Below are 16,770 nucleotides of genomic sequence, written 5' to 3'. Positions count from 1 at the left end.
AGTTTTTCACTTGTATATCCTCTAAAATTTTTCTGAAAAATTATGAATACTCATTTTTAATGTGATATCTGAAATTTATCATAATTTTAAATAATTTAGGAATGTAACATATTATGTATGTTGTATACCTAAAACCAACATATTATATGTCAGTTATACCTCAAAAAAAAAGGATGGAAAATGTCTAGAACTCTGTTAACAAAACTAGTCGACCAAATAAAACTAATCAAATAAAACTTCATTTCTATTAGAAAATTGTAACTTTTAATTATTTTAGTTATTTTTAAGCTCAGATAAATGAGTTAATATGTATTCCTCTAACCATCATGTAACCTATTTTGTTCTCTGGATGAAGTAAGGGACCATCTCCCCTTTAATATTTCTAATACAAGCTTTTTTTGCTTTGCTTCACTTCTCTCATTTCTCAAGGGCATTGCCTTCTTGAATTATCTATTTGTTTGATGCCCTTTTGGTATTTATAGTCCCAAACAAAGCATTATAACAGATCCAGAATGAGAGAAGTGTGCCTTTCATCATGAAGGAGAATGGTAATTGTGAAAGGGAGTTATGAAAAGAAGACAGACACATTGTACACAGACACATTCACAGATGAAATCAGGGAAGAGTACATATGAAACTTAGGATCTAAAAATTAATACTCCTAAACCTATTCATGCCCATGTACCACTGGAAAAATTTTGTATTCCCCTACCTTGGTCTAGGCTACCATATATGCATAGAAGTCGAATTTCACATTATAGAATATACACATCTTTTTTTTTTTTTTTAGAATATACACATCTTTGACTAAATGTTGCCAAAATATACCAGATTACACTTTAGCTAACAGTTTATGAGAGCTCCAATTTCTCCATAATCTGCCTAAACTTTAAAGTTTTGTCAATATTATTATGAAACAGTATTTTGTTTTTATATCTTCCTAGTCATTGGTAAGATTGAACATATTTCAGGTATTTATTGGCCATTCCACTTTTCTTCTGTGAGGTGCCTTTTCATATCCTACCTTTTATCTTTTTCTACTGGGTTTATTTGTTTTTTTCTTTAATTCATTATATGAATTTTGTGAGTTCTTCGTGGTGGGTGGTTTGTCCATTAACTTTACAGGGGTTTTTTTGGTCATACAATAATTATTTGTTTTAATGTTAACAAATGTATTAATGTTTTCCTTTATGGAAATGGTTTCATCTTTCGGTCTCTTATTTTTAAAACAAAACACTTCCAGGGGCGCCTGGGTGGCGCAGTCATTAAGCGTCTGCCTTCGGCTCAGGGCGTGATCCCAGCGTTCTGGGATCGAGCACCACATCAGGCTCCTGCTGGGATCCTGCTTCTTCCTCTCCCACACCCCTGCTTCTGTTCCCTCTCTCGCTGGCTGTCTCTCTCTGTCAAATAAATAAATAAAATCTTTAAACAAAACAAAACAAAAAAAAAAAACACTTCCAAAAAAAAGAATAAAAAATTTAAATTAAAAAAAAACACTTCCTTATTACAATATATTCTGTATTTTATTTTTAAAATACTATACTATTGCTGTTTTACAAAACACTTCCAAAAAAAGAATAAAAAATTTAAATTAAAAAAACACTTCCTTATCACAATATAGATATTCTATATTTTATTTTTAAAATACTATAGTACTGCTGCTTTTCACATTTAGATCTTAAATCTGGAGTTCATGTGTTGACTAATCCATCCTCTTTCATTATTTTGAAATGAATCCTCTATGAAATGCCACATTTGGGGGGTGGGTTTCTTCTGGGCTCTCTATTCTGTTCCATTGGTGTGTTTGCCCTGCCCAATTCTGTTTTAATTCCTATTGCTTTAGAACAAGCACTAAAATCTGATAGAGCAGTCCTGTCACTTTTTTCTTCAGGAGTCTCTCGTCTATCCTTAAGTCTCTACTTTTATAAATATAGATTTTATAATCCAGCTTGTTCAATTTTGTGAGAAGCCTTTGTTGGATTTTTATTAGAATTGCATTAAATGTGTAGATTAATTTGGGTATAATACTGAAATTTACCATCCACAAACACTTATTTAAGTCTTTTATTTCCATCTGTCAATAAAATTTTCTTTCTCCATAAAATAAATTTAGCACATCTTTTGTTGGATTTATTCTTAGGTACTCTGTGGTTTTGTTGCTTTTATGATGGTGTATTTTTAAATCATACGTACTAATAGGTTGTGACTTGTATGTAATAATGCTTTTTTAAATGTTAACATTTGATCAGTAACCTTCCAAAACTTTGATATAGACAATCATTTATGATTTAGTATACTTCTGTTTCTTTCTGCTCTTTTCTCATTTTATCTCCATTGAGTTACTGCACCAGCATTGTCTCTGCTATAGTATTTATAGGATAACATGACCTTGTTCTTAAAAAAGGAAACAAGTTCAGTGATTCACACTTCAGCTTTATATATACTTATATAAATACTTATATATATGCTTATATATATATGTACAGTGTACATATTTATGTATACACTGTAGGTTTTGGAAGATAATCTTAGCCATAACCAATGTTTCTCAACCTCAACACTATTGACATTTTGGGCCGGATGATTCTGTGTTGTTGGAGGCTAATCCTGTACATGGTAGGATATTTAGCAGTGTCCTAGTCTCCCCACATCTTTAAAAACCAAAAGTATTGCCAAATGTTCCCTAGGGGGGCAAAGTCATACCTGATTGAGAATTATTGCCCCAAATCAATAAGGAAATTATTTCATATTCTGTTTGCTAAGAATGAAAGAATATTGAATTTATCATGAAAGGGTATTGAATTTTAATAAATCTTTTTCTATATCTGCTGAGATTTTTTTTCTCCTTTAATCTATTAATAGAAAATAAATAATATAGTAAATTACATTATTCTTTTCTAATGTTCATCTGTGGTATAATTTTATTAGCATATTATGTTCTGAAAACTGTACAAAACTATGATACTTCATTTTGTGGAGGGGAGGGGTGAACATTAAAGCAAAACTGTAAAGTAGATCCCATGTTAGAAATTGAATTTTAATTGCTATTATTAAAGCTTATTTTACCTATCTTATAATACAATTTGCCTGCTTTATTAATGGTCTGGTTTTACATAATATATTTTGGGGTTTACTCTAGTACTTTGAATAATGAAGTGTTATGTGTAATTTCTTCAAACATAGAGAAATCGCTTGATGTTTATTAGATGATTAACTCATTTAAATGTCAAATTAATAAAATAGGATTTGATAAATGCTTCAGTAAGTAATGTATTTGCCTTAGTTAAGTGTATAACAAAGGAGTAGGATTTAATTATTTGTAAGCAGTGGGAAATCAGTGGCAAAATCAGATATGATTATTCATTCAGTTCTATGTTGTATAAACATTATCTACTGCTGGTCTCATGATGGAAATAGGCAGTGTCACCGTAAGTCCAGCTGTCATTTTCTTTTAAATATTCTCTTAGAACTATATTTTTATAATCTTTGGACTAAAAGCAACTTTTTTGGTGGTTGTTTTAGCATTACCATGAAAATGAAGCCAAAGAAAAGTGGGAATACTGTGATGATTTTAGTAGACTTAAGTGGAATTAGTCATACTATCAATAAGAGGTAGAAAAATGACATTTCTAACTATAGACCATAAATTCACTGGGTTTAGGTAACAGTTCAGGATAAATTTTATAATAAACTATTTTAAAGAATTTTGTCAAGGCCTAAAATAATTTTTCAATTTTTTTTCCCTCTTATAGTCACGTTCTATATCTAGTTCCCCTGTGATGGTAGCTCAGCCAGTTTATCAGCAACCTGCATATCACTACCAGGTAAACATGAAATCACAATGAAAACTCTCTTTAATACTGTCAGTCCTTTTTGGTTAAGTTTCATTGTATTCTTTCTCTTGCAAATACTCTAATAATTAAAAAGAGATAGTTAAGCCTTGATAGCAGTGCTGGCTTTTTTTTTTTCTTATGGGGAACTGAACAATATCATACAAGAAGATGAAATGTTTGCTTCATTTAACCAAATGTAATGAGGTTGGTTTTGCTCCTCTGGCTAACATTTAATCTAAAAAGTTTTTAGAAACAATTTCCAAAACAACATACAGATAACACATATTGGATCACAGGCTGATTTTTTAGTGTTATTGTTAACATTATGTCACTTTCTTGCTATTATATTTAACAATCTATACTAAAATAAGTAATATATTATGGTTTATATTATGGCAGCCTCTTTTAGTTAACCAGCACTCTTCATTAATTCTTATGGGAGACGGGATTAATGAGCCATAATGCCAGACCATTTCAGTATTTTGTAAATAAAGAATATTTGTTGATATACTGTCTACGGCCGCTTTTGTACTACAATGGCAGAGTTCAGTATTATGGTCTGCAAAGCTTAAAATACTTACCCTCTGGCCCTTTATAGGAAAAGTTTGCCAACCTCTCATCTATTGCACTCACAAATAAAATCACATTCTTTCCTACCTCTGGAATTGTGGAAGAGAATTTATTTCTCTTTTTTCTTTTTTCTTTTGAACTTTTGAAATAGACCCAGATTAAATGTTAAGCTTAATAGAATTCTTTTTAATATTAGACTGGGTTTTGGGGGATGGTGGTATTTAAATTCTAAATAAAATTTACAATTTAAATTTATTTAAATTTATTATATTATTATATATTAGTGTATATTATATATTATTATATTACAGTATTTATTTGTAAATAAACTTGTAAATCCTATTACCATGCTAAATATAAAACTAAAGTGTTTCTTTCACTTACTAAAGATGAAAATAACTTAATGACATATATTTAAAATATAACTTAATGAAATATATTTAAAATATATTACTTTCCCTAAGCTGCCTCCGAATTTTGGCAGAAGTCCCAAGGACAGAACATTAGGTACCAGATCTTTTAATATGACAAGCCAAATATTGTGATACCAGTTGGGGGTCCTTTAGCTTATTGCCTACCTTGAGCACATATGAGGGGAGGATGAGATTGCAAGAGAGTTGTTAGAATGCTATGACATGTCCCCTTCTTCCCAACCAAGTAAAGAAGACATCAGAGAATGACTAAGAATACTTAATGTTTGTCCCCTGAAATTCGTGAGATGGTACTTGTACCTGACCTCTCCTAAAAGAAGTCCAAAGAGACAGGTGGCAGGGGGAATAAATTAATTAATTAAAAAGTCCAAAGAAGAAGCTGGGCTAGTCTCTGGAGGCAGAGCCTGGAGAGAAGACTACAGTGAGAATGTGTTGAACTTCTACTCACAACAAGCAAAGGTTTATGTGTCCCAAGAGCAAGAAATGAACCTCACAGAAGAGACCCTTTTCAAAAAATTTTAAGGTGATCCCAATAAAGAAAGAACCTGTGTGAAGTAGACTTCTAGAATTAAGGGCTAGAATTGCAGTTAGAAGTTCTCAGCAGGGAGGGGTGCCTGGGTGGCTCAGTTGGGCATCTGTCTTCTGCTCAGGTCGTGATCCCGGGGTCCTGGGATCAAGCCCCGGGTAGGGCTCCCTCTCCCTCTGCTGCTTCCCTTGCTCGTGCTCTTGCTTGCTCTGTCTCTCTCTCAAATTAATAAAGAAAAAATCTTAAAAAAAAAAAAAAAAGTTCTCAGCAGGGAGATCACCAAAAGAATCCAGTAAACCACCTAACTAGAGGGGCCCCTGGGTGACTCAGTCAGTTAAAGCGGCTACTTTCAGCTCAGGTCAAGGGCTTCCTGCTCAGTGGGGAGCCTGCTTCTCCCTCTCCCTCTTGCCTGCCTCTCCCACTGCTTGTGCTCTCTCTCTCTGTCAAATAAATAAAATATTAAAAAAAAAAAAAAAACTACCTAACTAGAGAGTCAACATTTGGAAACTGCTACACCCCAAAAAGTGATCTGTCCCAATTTTTATCCTGGGGCAAGGAAGAACAGCTCAACACAGTGCTTTTAAAGTGTCAGGGGGTGAGAAAAAATAGAGTTGCTTTCTTCTTGCACACCATTGAGTCTAGCTGCTCCTTCATTAATTGATTACATACAGCTATAGCTCACTTGATGTACTCAATACATTCTTGAAAGTCTCTAATACAGTTTAATTTTATAGTTTGACCCCGGTGTTCTGCTTGACACAAATTATAAAATTGGAAGTATGTTACCTAGATATTAGGAAAGATTTTGGTACCAATTTATAATATAATATTTTGTAATATAAAAAAATCATTTCACCTCATATATTTCTTTTCAGGTATACATTCATCATTCTGCCTCTTTGATAAGAATCTTCCCTTGTTCTTTCTTTTTACAAATTCTAAGATTGGTAGCTTTATCAGTTTTTATTAGTCAAATCAGGTAATATGTGGTTTAATTAGCATTTATCCCCATATGTCTTATTTCATAAATAGATAGTAATTTCATTTCTCTAAAAACTATATATAAATCATTTTATTTCAGATTTTTTATTAAAATATTTTCTTAAAAGATTATTATCCTGCCTTTCTGAATGTAGAATACAGAACATAGACTTCACATTAACTTGGTCATCATAATACAGTGATGTCATCCATTAGCAACTTAAGTAGTTAGCACTAAATTAACAGTGATTCAGTTTAGATAGCAGATCCATGGCATCTTCTTACTCTTTTTTCTGTTTTTTTACTTTATAATGAAAAAAGACGTTATTAAAAATGGAAAATAACTAAAGAATAAAACAGTTATTATTAAAAATAATACAACTAGTTTAAGAAATAAAAGTGTGCTATATTGTCATTTTACAATGAGTTTAAAAAATTTGACCCTCTTTTATTTAACAGCTTTTTAATATATAATTCACATAGCATTCAATTCAGCTTTTTAAAATGTGCAAGTGTTTTTTACTAAATTCAGAGTTGTATAACCATAACACAGTCAAATTTAGAACATTTTAATCAACCCTCCCCCCCAAAATCCTTACCCATTAGTAGTCACTCCTCTTTCCTCCTACTCCCAGCCCTAGGCAACCAGTAATCTATTTTGTCTTTATAGGTTTGCCTATTCTGAACATTTCATATAAATGGAGTCTACTATATGTGGTTATGACTGGATTCTTTCACTTAGCATAATGTTTTCACAGTTTATCCATGTGGTGGCATGTATCAGTATTTCATTTCTTTTTATGGCTGAATAATATTCCATTATATGGATATAACACATTTTGTTTAGCTTTTCATCAAATGACAGACATTTGAGGTATTCCCACTTTTTGTCTGTTATAAAGAATACTACTGTGATCATTCCTGTACAAGTTTTTATGTGGATATATGTTTTCCTTTATTGTAGGCCTTATTACCTGGGAATAGAATCACTGAGTCATATGGTATCTCTATGTTTAAAGTTCTGAGGAAGTGTCATACTGGTTTCCAAAAAGACTGCACCATTATACACCCACACCAGCAGTTTATGAGGATTCTAATTTCTCCACATCCTTGTCAACACTTACCATCTTTTTAATTATGGCCTGCCTAGTGGATACAGTGGATATAAAGTGATATCACACTGATTTCCATAAGCTGAGGCTAATGATGTTCAATATCTACATATGCTTATTGGCCACTTTTACATATCTTCTCTGGATAAATATCTATTCATATCCTTTACCCATTTTTAAATTTGGGTTACTTGTCTTTTTATTATTCAGTTATAACATTTCTTTATATATTCTAGATGCGAGTTCCTTATCAGATATATAATTTATCAATGTTTTCGCCCATCCTTTGAGTTTATTTTCACTTACTTGGTGGTATTCTTTGTAGCACAAAAGTTTTTCATTTTGACGAAGTCCAATTTATCTCTTTTCTTTTGTTGCTTTGTTGCTTGAGCTTTTCATGTCATAATTTTTTTAATTGCCTAATTTAAACCCACAGAGTTACACACATTTTCTTCTAAGAATTTTATAGTTTTAGCTCTTACATTTAGGTCTTTGACCCAGTTTGAGTTAATTTTTGTATATAGTTAGAGGTTTAGGGATCCAGCTTCATTCTTTTGCATATAGGTATTCAGTTTTGACCCTTGTTTATAACCTGGGTGGGTTTTTTGTTTTTTGATTTTCATTTTAGGCACCTGCACAGTGTCTACCAGGACAGTGGCAGTGGGGTGTTCCTCAGGTAAATATTAACTTTTTTCATTCTGTTTTTGTGAAGACTGAGTGAATATTAAAGTCAGGAGAACTAGATTTGAGATATCCTGCTTCTATTTAGTAACTGTGATACCTTTGCAGTTCATTTAATCACTATATTTCTTAGCTTCCTCATTTGTAAAATGGAAGTAATGATACCATACCTTTGTAAATTCCTTTTCCTGATCTTGGTGAAGATCACATGAGATCATGTAAGTGAAAGCATTTTATTAAAAAGTGAGTACTTATATAAACATGAAAAATTAGTTTTTATTATTATGGGAAAATGTATCATTTTTCCAGTTGTACTTCAGATTTTGCTTCAGTTTGCCATGTGCTCCTAAGTAAATAAACCATCTCTCAACTTTTGATACAAATAGTATACCACCAAAAAGACTATTTAATGACATTTCCCACTTCCATGTGAAGTCTCAAAGCTGAGAATAGATGTTTATGCCAACTCAAATACTATAAGTTATATTATTACAACCTTTGATAGTGGTTTTAAATAACTATTTTCTGAATTTATAAGAGGTTCTGAAGCTCTAAGAACTTTTAATATTTACCCGTGATAAAGTTCTTTAATCACATCTACACAATTGAAATTTGTAACAAGATAGGTCTATGCTATCCCTGGAAAAGAACTTCAGCAAAATGTGAAACAATTATTTCTGTCATCTGTTGGGTAAGTCATTTGGTTTAATTGAAGTAACTAATCATATTTGAATTAAAAATATGGTTTTGTTTTAGTCTCCTGCCTCTTCTGCTCCATTCTTATACCTGCAACCTTCTGAGGTTATTTATCAACCAGTGGAAATTGCGCAAGATGGTGGATGTGTTCCTCCTCCGCTATCTCTGATGGAAGCTTCAGTTCCAGAGGTATGCATTAGTCTCAAGGTAATTTATCTATAACTGTCTCATCTTAACATTTCTTTCTTTTTCTTTTCTAAAAATATTTGTTTAAGACCCTCATGGAAGCTGCACGTGTTTTTTCTTTGATTTATTCACACCTTTCCCCTTTTATATATATCTAAGAATGCTTCATCTTAGACTTTTTTATTAACTAGTTCTGAACCATTTCTAAAACCAACTGTTCACTGTACTAGGCTAATCTCTGACTTGATCTCCTTGAAAGAGTAAGATACCAAATATTTCTTTTTTCTGGCTTGCCTGTCAATCTGTATTGTTACTAACATTCTGTCAATTAAAAGCATATAAAAATTCAAAAAATCTTAAAAACTTCTTCCTTCAGATATGTGAATCAAAAATATTTCATGTGGCACGTGCGTGGCTCAGTCAGTTAAGCATCCAACTCTTGATTTCAGCTAGGTCATGATCTCAGGGTCATGGGATCAAGCCCCACGTAGTTGGGCTCTGCACACAGTCAGGAGTCTGCTACAGAGTTCCTCTCTCTCCCTCTGCCCGTCCTCCCCCAAATAAATAAATCTTTAAAAAAATATTTCATAACTACAAATTGTAAATGTTATCTTCAGTGTCTTTAAATTACGTTCCCAAACCATTACTTGCCTTACCATCTATGTGCCAAGAACTGTACGGGTATGTTTTAAATCAGTGTTGTAAAAGATTAGAAAATTAGCACCCACCTCCCAATTAGAATGTATTATCTTTTTATATTGCCGAGGTTTATAACATTATGATGTTCTGGAACAATAATTTCCACAGTTGGATCTTAATGTTACTATCACTACTTCTACCAGGATTTCTCTGTTTTCATCTCACCCTCCATTCATTACTTGCTTGACTAAATCTGCAAAGTACTCTTTGTTAAAGAAAGCTTGTGGGTGCTATATTCTCTGAGCTCTTACATGCCTGTTTGTGTAACATTTTTGTCTATAAGTCAGAAAGACAGTTACACTAGCTATAAAATAGCTGCATCATACTGCCAGAATAAAGTACCACAAACTCGGTGGCTTAAACAACAAATATTTATTGTCTCACAGTTCTAGAGACCAGAAGTTGAAGATCAAGTAGCTGGCAGAACTGGTTCCATCTGAGGGCCATGAGGGAAGCATCTGTTTCAGTCCTCTCTTCTTAGCTTGTAGATGGCCATCTTCTCCCTGCACATTATTTGTCTATCTTTATGTCCAAATTTCTCAATTTTGTAAGGATAGCAATCATACTAGATTGGGTTCTACCCAAATGACCATATTTAACTTGATTACCTCTACAAATACCCTGTCTACAAATCAGGTCACACTCTGATGTACTAGAGGTTAGGACTTCAACATACATTTTGAGGGAACCAAATTCAAGTCTTAACAGTACTGTTTTCTTATAGAACTTCTAGTCTACCCTTTTCTGGTGTTGAGTGTAGCCATTAAGAAGTTTGAAGCCAGTCTGATTCCCCTCCCCCCCCAAATGTAATTTGCTTTTTCTTCCTGCGTGCCTTGTGACATGAGGTGTATTGTTTTTTGTTTTGGGGTGGTTTTTTTTAAGATTTTTTTTTTTTTTTTTTTTTTTTTTTTTTTTTTTTGAGAGAGAGAACAGAAGAAGGAGCAGAGGGAGAGGGATCAGTAAATTCCTTGCTGAGCTCAGAGCCTGACGCAGGGCTCAATCTTAGGATCTTGAGATCATGACCTGAACCAAAATCAAGAGTTGGGCACTTAACCTACTGAGCGCCCCCGGCGCTCCATGGGGTGTCTTTGTATATACTATTCCCAACTTCTTTCTCTTAATTCTTCAAATCCAAGCATCAACTCCACTAGAAAACTTTTTCTGACTACCTCCCCAGTTTTCTTAAGCTAAATCAAGTAGTTCTTTTCTTTTCTTCTATATATATTTCATAGGACTTACAGTAGTTTTGACTATTCAACTGTCCCTGATCAGTCTATAAATTAATTAAAGATAGGGAATGTGTTTTTCATTTGTGTTCCTCCATTGTATAGCAAAGTGCCTAGTACATTGCAACTTTGAATAAATACTTTGAATTAATAAATGAAAGGTAATACATTTTTTTTTGTAACAGCCTTATTCTGATCATGGAGTTCAAGCAACATATCACCAGGTTTATGCTCCAAGTGCCATCGCTATGCCTGCACCTGTGATGCAGCCTGAACCAATTAAAGTAAGAAGTTTGTTTTGATTTTTTATTATTTTTTTCAGTCATATTTCAAGTTTTTCAAATTTCTTTTCTGAAAAGAAATAATTTTGGATATTTATATCACATTTGTGATCAGAAGAACAGAATTAGTGAATTCTTTCATGTGAAGAACATACAATTCTAAATTAACTATAATTTTTACAGTTAGTTTTGAATAAGTTATGAACCACACATGGTAAAAAATGTTTTATTTGCTGTAATAAAATATATATAACTTATAATTTGCCATTTTTAAATGTATACCTGAGTGGTATTAATTACATCCATAGTGCTGTGCAACCATTACCACTATCTGTTTCCACAGTTTTTCATTACCCCAAATAGAAAATCTGTACCCATTAAGCAATAACTTCCCATTCTCTTCTCCCTACCAGTCTCTGGTACTCTCTAATCAACCTTTTGTCTCATTGAATTTGCCTAAATATTTCATATACTCAGATTTTGGTTGTGTTAATGGCATATAGCATTTATGGGGAAATGAAATCAGTTAACAATCTACTCTCCCAGTTTGGGAATTGTGCTTGTGCATCCTAAATCAGATGCAGGTCAAAAAGTGGGAATCCAGTTAGATCCACATATATATTCAATATATTTCAAATCTACTATGTAGCAGGGAATTCTGCTTATTCCCTTATGACCTAGTTTCTTTGTGAAACTCTTCATCATTACTTGGAGGAAATGGTCTATATCTATAAGAACCACAGATTGATTAACTATTGTGATGGTAATATGAGTCTTGCTTACAGTGTACTTTGGTAAGGAAAGTAGGCATACTCTACAATAGAATGATAGAGATTAGCTATTTCACACGCATATTTATTTATGTGTTGGAACTCAATACCAAGACAGTCTACTTTAAGGAGCTTCCCCCCTCTCTCATATCTCCTCATCCCATCACCACTCACCGCATTCCTTCACTACTATTACTACTATACTGCACACATGAAATAAAACCATAATTTGACCTAATGTCACAGCCTCAAGTGTTCCTAAACTTTATCTATAGAGAACGATTATAGTATCAAAATCTTCTAAAACAGACTTCCTCTGATGTTAACATTTTCTCCAAATATACTTCTCTAGGAATAGTTGAAAGAGCTTTGCCATATTAAATAAGTACTAGTTCCTTCAGTTACTGATTACATAGATCATATATATAACACAAATGATTGAAGTTGTACTGCTTGAATAATGCCAATAGAGGATGGAGTGGTCCTAGGATAGGAGAAATTTTCAAAGAATATTAATGCTACACATTCTTAATTTAAAGTTTAATTCCTCTAGTTTAAGAGTAAACACTTTTCTACATTTTCTTAAATCTATGAGTAGGAAATGACCGAAATTATACAGAGAAACTGCTATCTTACTCTTTAATTTAGTCATACAGAAAGTACACATATGTTGAATATAAATCATAACAGAGGCTTAAATAGATATCTTTGTGCATATAACCTTACAACTGGAACCAGTAACCTGCCTCTTCATGTCTAGAGAAATGCTGCTAAAAGGGACTTCACCCCTTCTGTCCTCATACAAATCTTTGCTTTACCATGCCGCAGACCAAAAGGGAACAAAACTACTGACTTGTTTCAAGTTGATATTTAATCTGTCTCATGAAGGGTTGTAATAATTCTGGTTATCACACGGGATACATCCTATGGAATATTTTAGTCCTACTCAAGTTAAGATTTAAGGAATAGGGATGCAGAGTTAAGATAGCAGAGGAGGGGCGCCTGGGTGGCACAGCGGTTAAGCGTCTGCCTTCGGCTCAGGGCGTGATCCCGGCGATCTGGGATCGAGCCCCACATCAGGCTCTTCTGCTATGAGCCTGCTTCTTCCTCTCCCTCTCCCCCTGCTTGTGTTCCCTCTCTTGCTGGCTGTCTCTATCTCTGTCAAACAAATAAAAAAAACTTTAAAAAAAAAAAAAAGCAGAGGAGTAGGGGACGCCTTTTTCAGCCGGTCCCCTGAGTTGAGTTGGATAGGTACCAGACCATCCTGAATATCAACGGAATCAGCCTGAGACACAGGAAGATACATCTGGATCTCTACAAATGAACATCTCCACCACTGAGTATTGAGGTACGAAGCGGGGAGCTGTGAAACTGCGCACAGATATCAGAAGATAAATGGAAGGGGGAGGGAGCCACCGAGTTTGGGCGCCAGGAAGCGGTAGCCACCTGCACGGGGGAGCGGGCGGACTCGCGGACCAACACCTGCGAGAGAGCAGACTGAGACCGTGAGCCGGGGAACACGCACAACCAGACAGAAACGGAGCTCCGGTGCGCTCACTGGAACCAGACTGAGACCAGGAGCTCCAGAGCGGGCAGGGGCGGCTGGCGGCTGGCGGTTTAGAAACACAAAGGACAGAGACGCGCCGGCCCTGGAAGTGAGGGCTGGGACGCGGGGTGTGGGGCGCACATCCCAGGATGCTGCAGGGTTGAGCAGCACCAACAGAAACAGAGTTAAAGTGGCCAGAACATCAGTGGAGAACGGTCCGCGATCCCTCTGTTCTGAGACAGAGGCTGAGATTCGGCTACTGCTGCTCTGACTCTCAGAAGAGGCACAGCAAACCGCCAGGGAAAGCCGCCAGAGAACAAAAGCCTGGAAATACCGGCTCACAGTGTGCCCATCCCCATCCCCCCTTGCAGGGGACACGGAGACTCTACCCAAACAGGGTTGCCTGAGTATCGGCACGGCAGGCCCCTCCCCCAGAAGGCAGGCTGAAAAATCAAGAAGCCCACATCCCTAAGATCCCTATAAAACAAGTGCGCACTGCCTGGGTCCTGTTCAGTAATTTGGGCTCTGGACAGCCCCGCAACTTCTCCTCATCAGAATGACAAGAAGGAGAAATCCCCCCCAGCAAAGAAAAGACAATGAGTCTGTGGCCTCTGCCACAGAACTAATGGATATGGATATAACCAAATTATCAGAAATGGAATTCAGAGTAACAATGGTCAAGATGATGTGTAGACTTGAAAAAACTATGAATGAAAATGTTAATGAGAATACAGAATCGCTAAGGGCGGAAATGAGAGCGAATCTGGCAGAAATTAAAAATTCTATGAGCCAAATGCAGTCAAAACTAGAGGCTCTGATGGCCAGGGTGAATGAGGCAGAAGAACGTACCAGCTAATTGGAGGATGGGTTAGTAGAAGAGAAACCTAAAATAGAATCTGGACTCAAAAAAATCCATTCTCAAGAATGTAGGTTACGGGAGATTACTGACTCAATGAAACGTTCCAATGTCAGAATCATCGGCATCCCCGAGGGGGTGGAGAAAAACAGAGGTCTAGAAGAGATATTTGAACAAATTGTAGCTGAAAACTTCTCTAATCTAGCAAAGAAAACAAACATTCCTGTCCAAGAGGCAGAGAGGACCCCTCCCAAGCTCAACCATGACAAACCTACTCCACGTCACGTCATAGTGCAATTCACAAATATTAGATCCAAGGATACAGTATTGAAAGCGGCCAGGGCAAAGAAATTTCTCACGTACCAAGGCAAAGGCATCAGAATTACGTCAGACCTGTCCACACAGACCTGGAATGAGAGAAAGGGTTGGGGGAGCATATTTAAAGTTCTTTCAGAGAAAAACATGTAGCCAAGGATCCTTTATCCAGCAAGGCTGTCATTCAGAATTGATGGAGAAATAAAGACCTTCCAGAATCGCCATTGACCAGTTTCGCAACCACAAAACCAGCCCTACAAGAGATATTAAGGGGGGTTCTATAAAAGTAAAAAGGCCACAAGGGTGATACAGAACAGAAAGTCACAATCTATAGAAACAAAGACTTTACTGGCAACATGGCATCATTAAAATCATATCTCTCAATAATCAGTCTCAATGTAAATGGCCTAAATGCTCCCATAAAACACCACAGGGTTGCAGATTGGATAAAAAGACATGACCCATCCATTTGCTGTCTACAAGAGACTCATTTTGAACCTAAAGATACATTCAGACTGAAAGTAAAGGGATGGATACCATCTTTCACGCCAATGGACCTCAAAAGAAAGCTGGGGTAGCAATTCTCATATCAGACAGATTGGATTTTAAACTAAAGACTATAGTTAGAGACACAGAAGGGTACTATATTATTCTTAAAGGATGTATCCAACAAGTGGAGATGACAATTATAAGTATATATGCCCCAACAGGGGAGCAGCAAGATACACAAGCCAACTCTTAACCAGAATAAAGAGACATATAGCTAAAAATACACTAATAGTAGGAGACCTCAACACTCCACTATCAGCAATAGACAGATCACCTAAGCAAGAAATCAGCAAAGAAACAAGGGCTTTGAATGCCATACTCGACGAGTTGGACCTCATAGATATATATAGAACACTACACCCCAGAACCAAAGAATACTCATTCTATTCTAATGTTCATGGAACATTCTCAAGAATAGACCATGTTCTGGGTCACAAAACAGGTCTCAACCGATACCAAAAGACTGAAATTATTCCCTGCATATTCTCAGACCACAACGCTTTGAAATTGGAACTCAACCACAAGGAAAAATTTGGAAGAAACTCAAACACTTGGAGACTAAGAACCATCCTGCTCAGGAATGATTCGATAAACCAGGAAATCAAAAATCAATTTAAACAATGTATGGAGACCAACGAGAATGAAAACACAATGGTCCAAAACCCATGGGATACTGCAAAGGCAGTCCTAAGGGGAAAATACATAGCCATCCAAGCCTCACTCAAAAGAATAGAAAAATCTAAAATGCAGTTTTTATATTCTCACCTCAAGAAGCTGGGACAGCAACAGAGGGACAGGCCTAATCCACTCACGAGGAAGCAGTTGACCAAAATTAGAGCAGAAATCAATGAATCAGAAACCAGAAGTACAGTAGAGCAGATCAACAGGACTAGAAGCTGGTTCTTTGAGAGAATCAATAAAATTGACAGACCACTGGCAACACCTATCCAAAAGAAAAGAGAAAGGACCCAGATTATTAAAATTATGAATGAAAAAGGAGATGTCACGACGAACACCATTGAAATTGGAAGGATTATTAGAAATTTTTAGCAACAGCTATATGCCAATTAAACTAAGCAATCTGGAAGAGATGGAGGCCTTCCTGGAAACCTATAAACTACCAAGACTGAAACAGGAAGAAATTGATTTTTTAAACAGGCCAATTAATTATGAAGAGATTGAGTCAGTGATAAACAACCTTCCAAAAAACAAAACTCCAGGCCCGGGCGGTTTTCCTGGGGAATTCTACCAAACACTCAAAGAAGAAATAAAACCTATTCTCCTAAAGCTATTTCAAAAAATAGAAACAGAAGGAAAGCTACCAAACTCATTCTATGAGGCCAATATTACCTTGATCCCCAAACCAGGCAAAGACCCCCTCAAAAAGGAGAATTACAGACCGATTTCCCTAATGAATACGGATGCCAAAATCCTCAACAAGATACTTGCTAATAGAATCCAACAGTACATTAAAAGGATTACCCATCATGACCAAGTGGGATTCATCCCTGG

The 16,770-nt window shown here is 35.5% G+C and overlaps 1 protein-coding gene across 1 annotated transcript in view; it reads left to right on the top strand.

The window, feature by feature from the left end:
- BOLL (boule homolog, RNA binding protein) overlaps positions 1-16,770 on the top strand; it is a 53,067-nt gene that overhangs the window by 15,444 nt on the left and 20,853 nt on the right. Inside the window, exons 7-10 of the mRNA XM_026492247.4 lie at positions 3,753-3,824; positions 8,082-8,129; positions 8,891-9,019; positions 11,127-11,225. Of these exons, the coding sequence (XP_026348032.2) occupies positions 3,753-3,824; positions 8,082-8,129; positions 8,891-9,019; positions 11,127-11,225 (348 nt within the window). The remainder of the gene's footprint in view (positions 1-3,752; positions 3,825-8,081; positions 8,130-8,890; positions 9,020-11,126; positions 11,226-16,770) is intronic.

The sequence above is a fragment of the Ursus arctos genome, unplaced genomic scaffold (genome assembly GCF_023065955.2).
Source record: "Ursus arctos isolate Adak ecotype North America unplaced genomic scaffold, UrsArc2.0 scaffold_1, whole genome shotgun sequence".
Classification (NCBI taxonomy): Eukaryota; Metazoa; Chordata; class Mammalia; order Carnivora; family Ursidae; genus Ursus; species Ursus arctos.
Note: the sequence above shows the minus strand (reverse complement) of the source record. Positions and strands in the feature narration are given on the sequence as shown.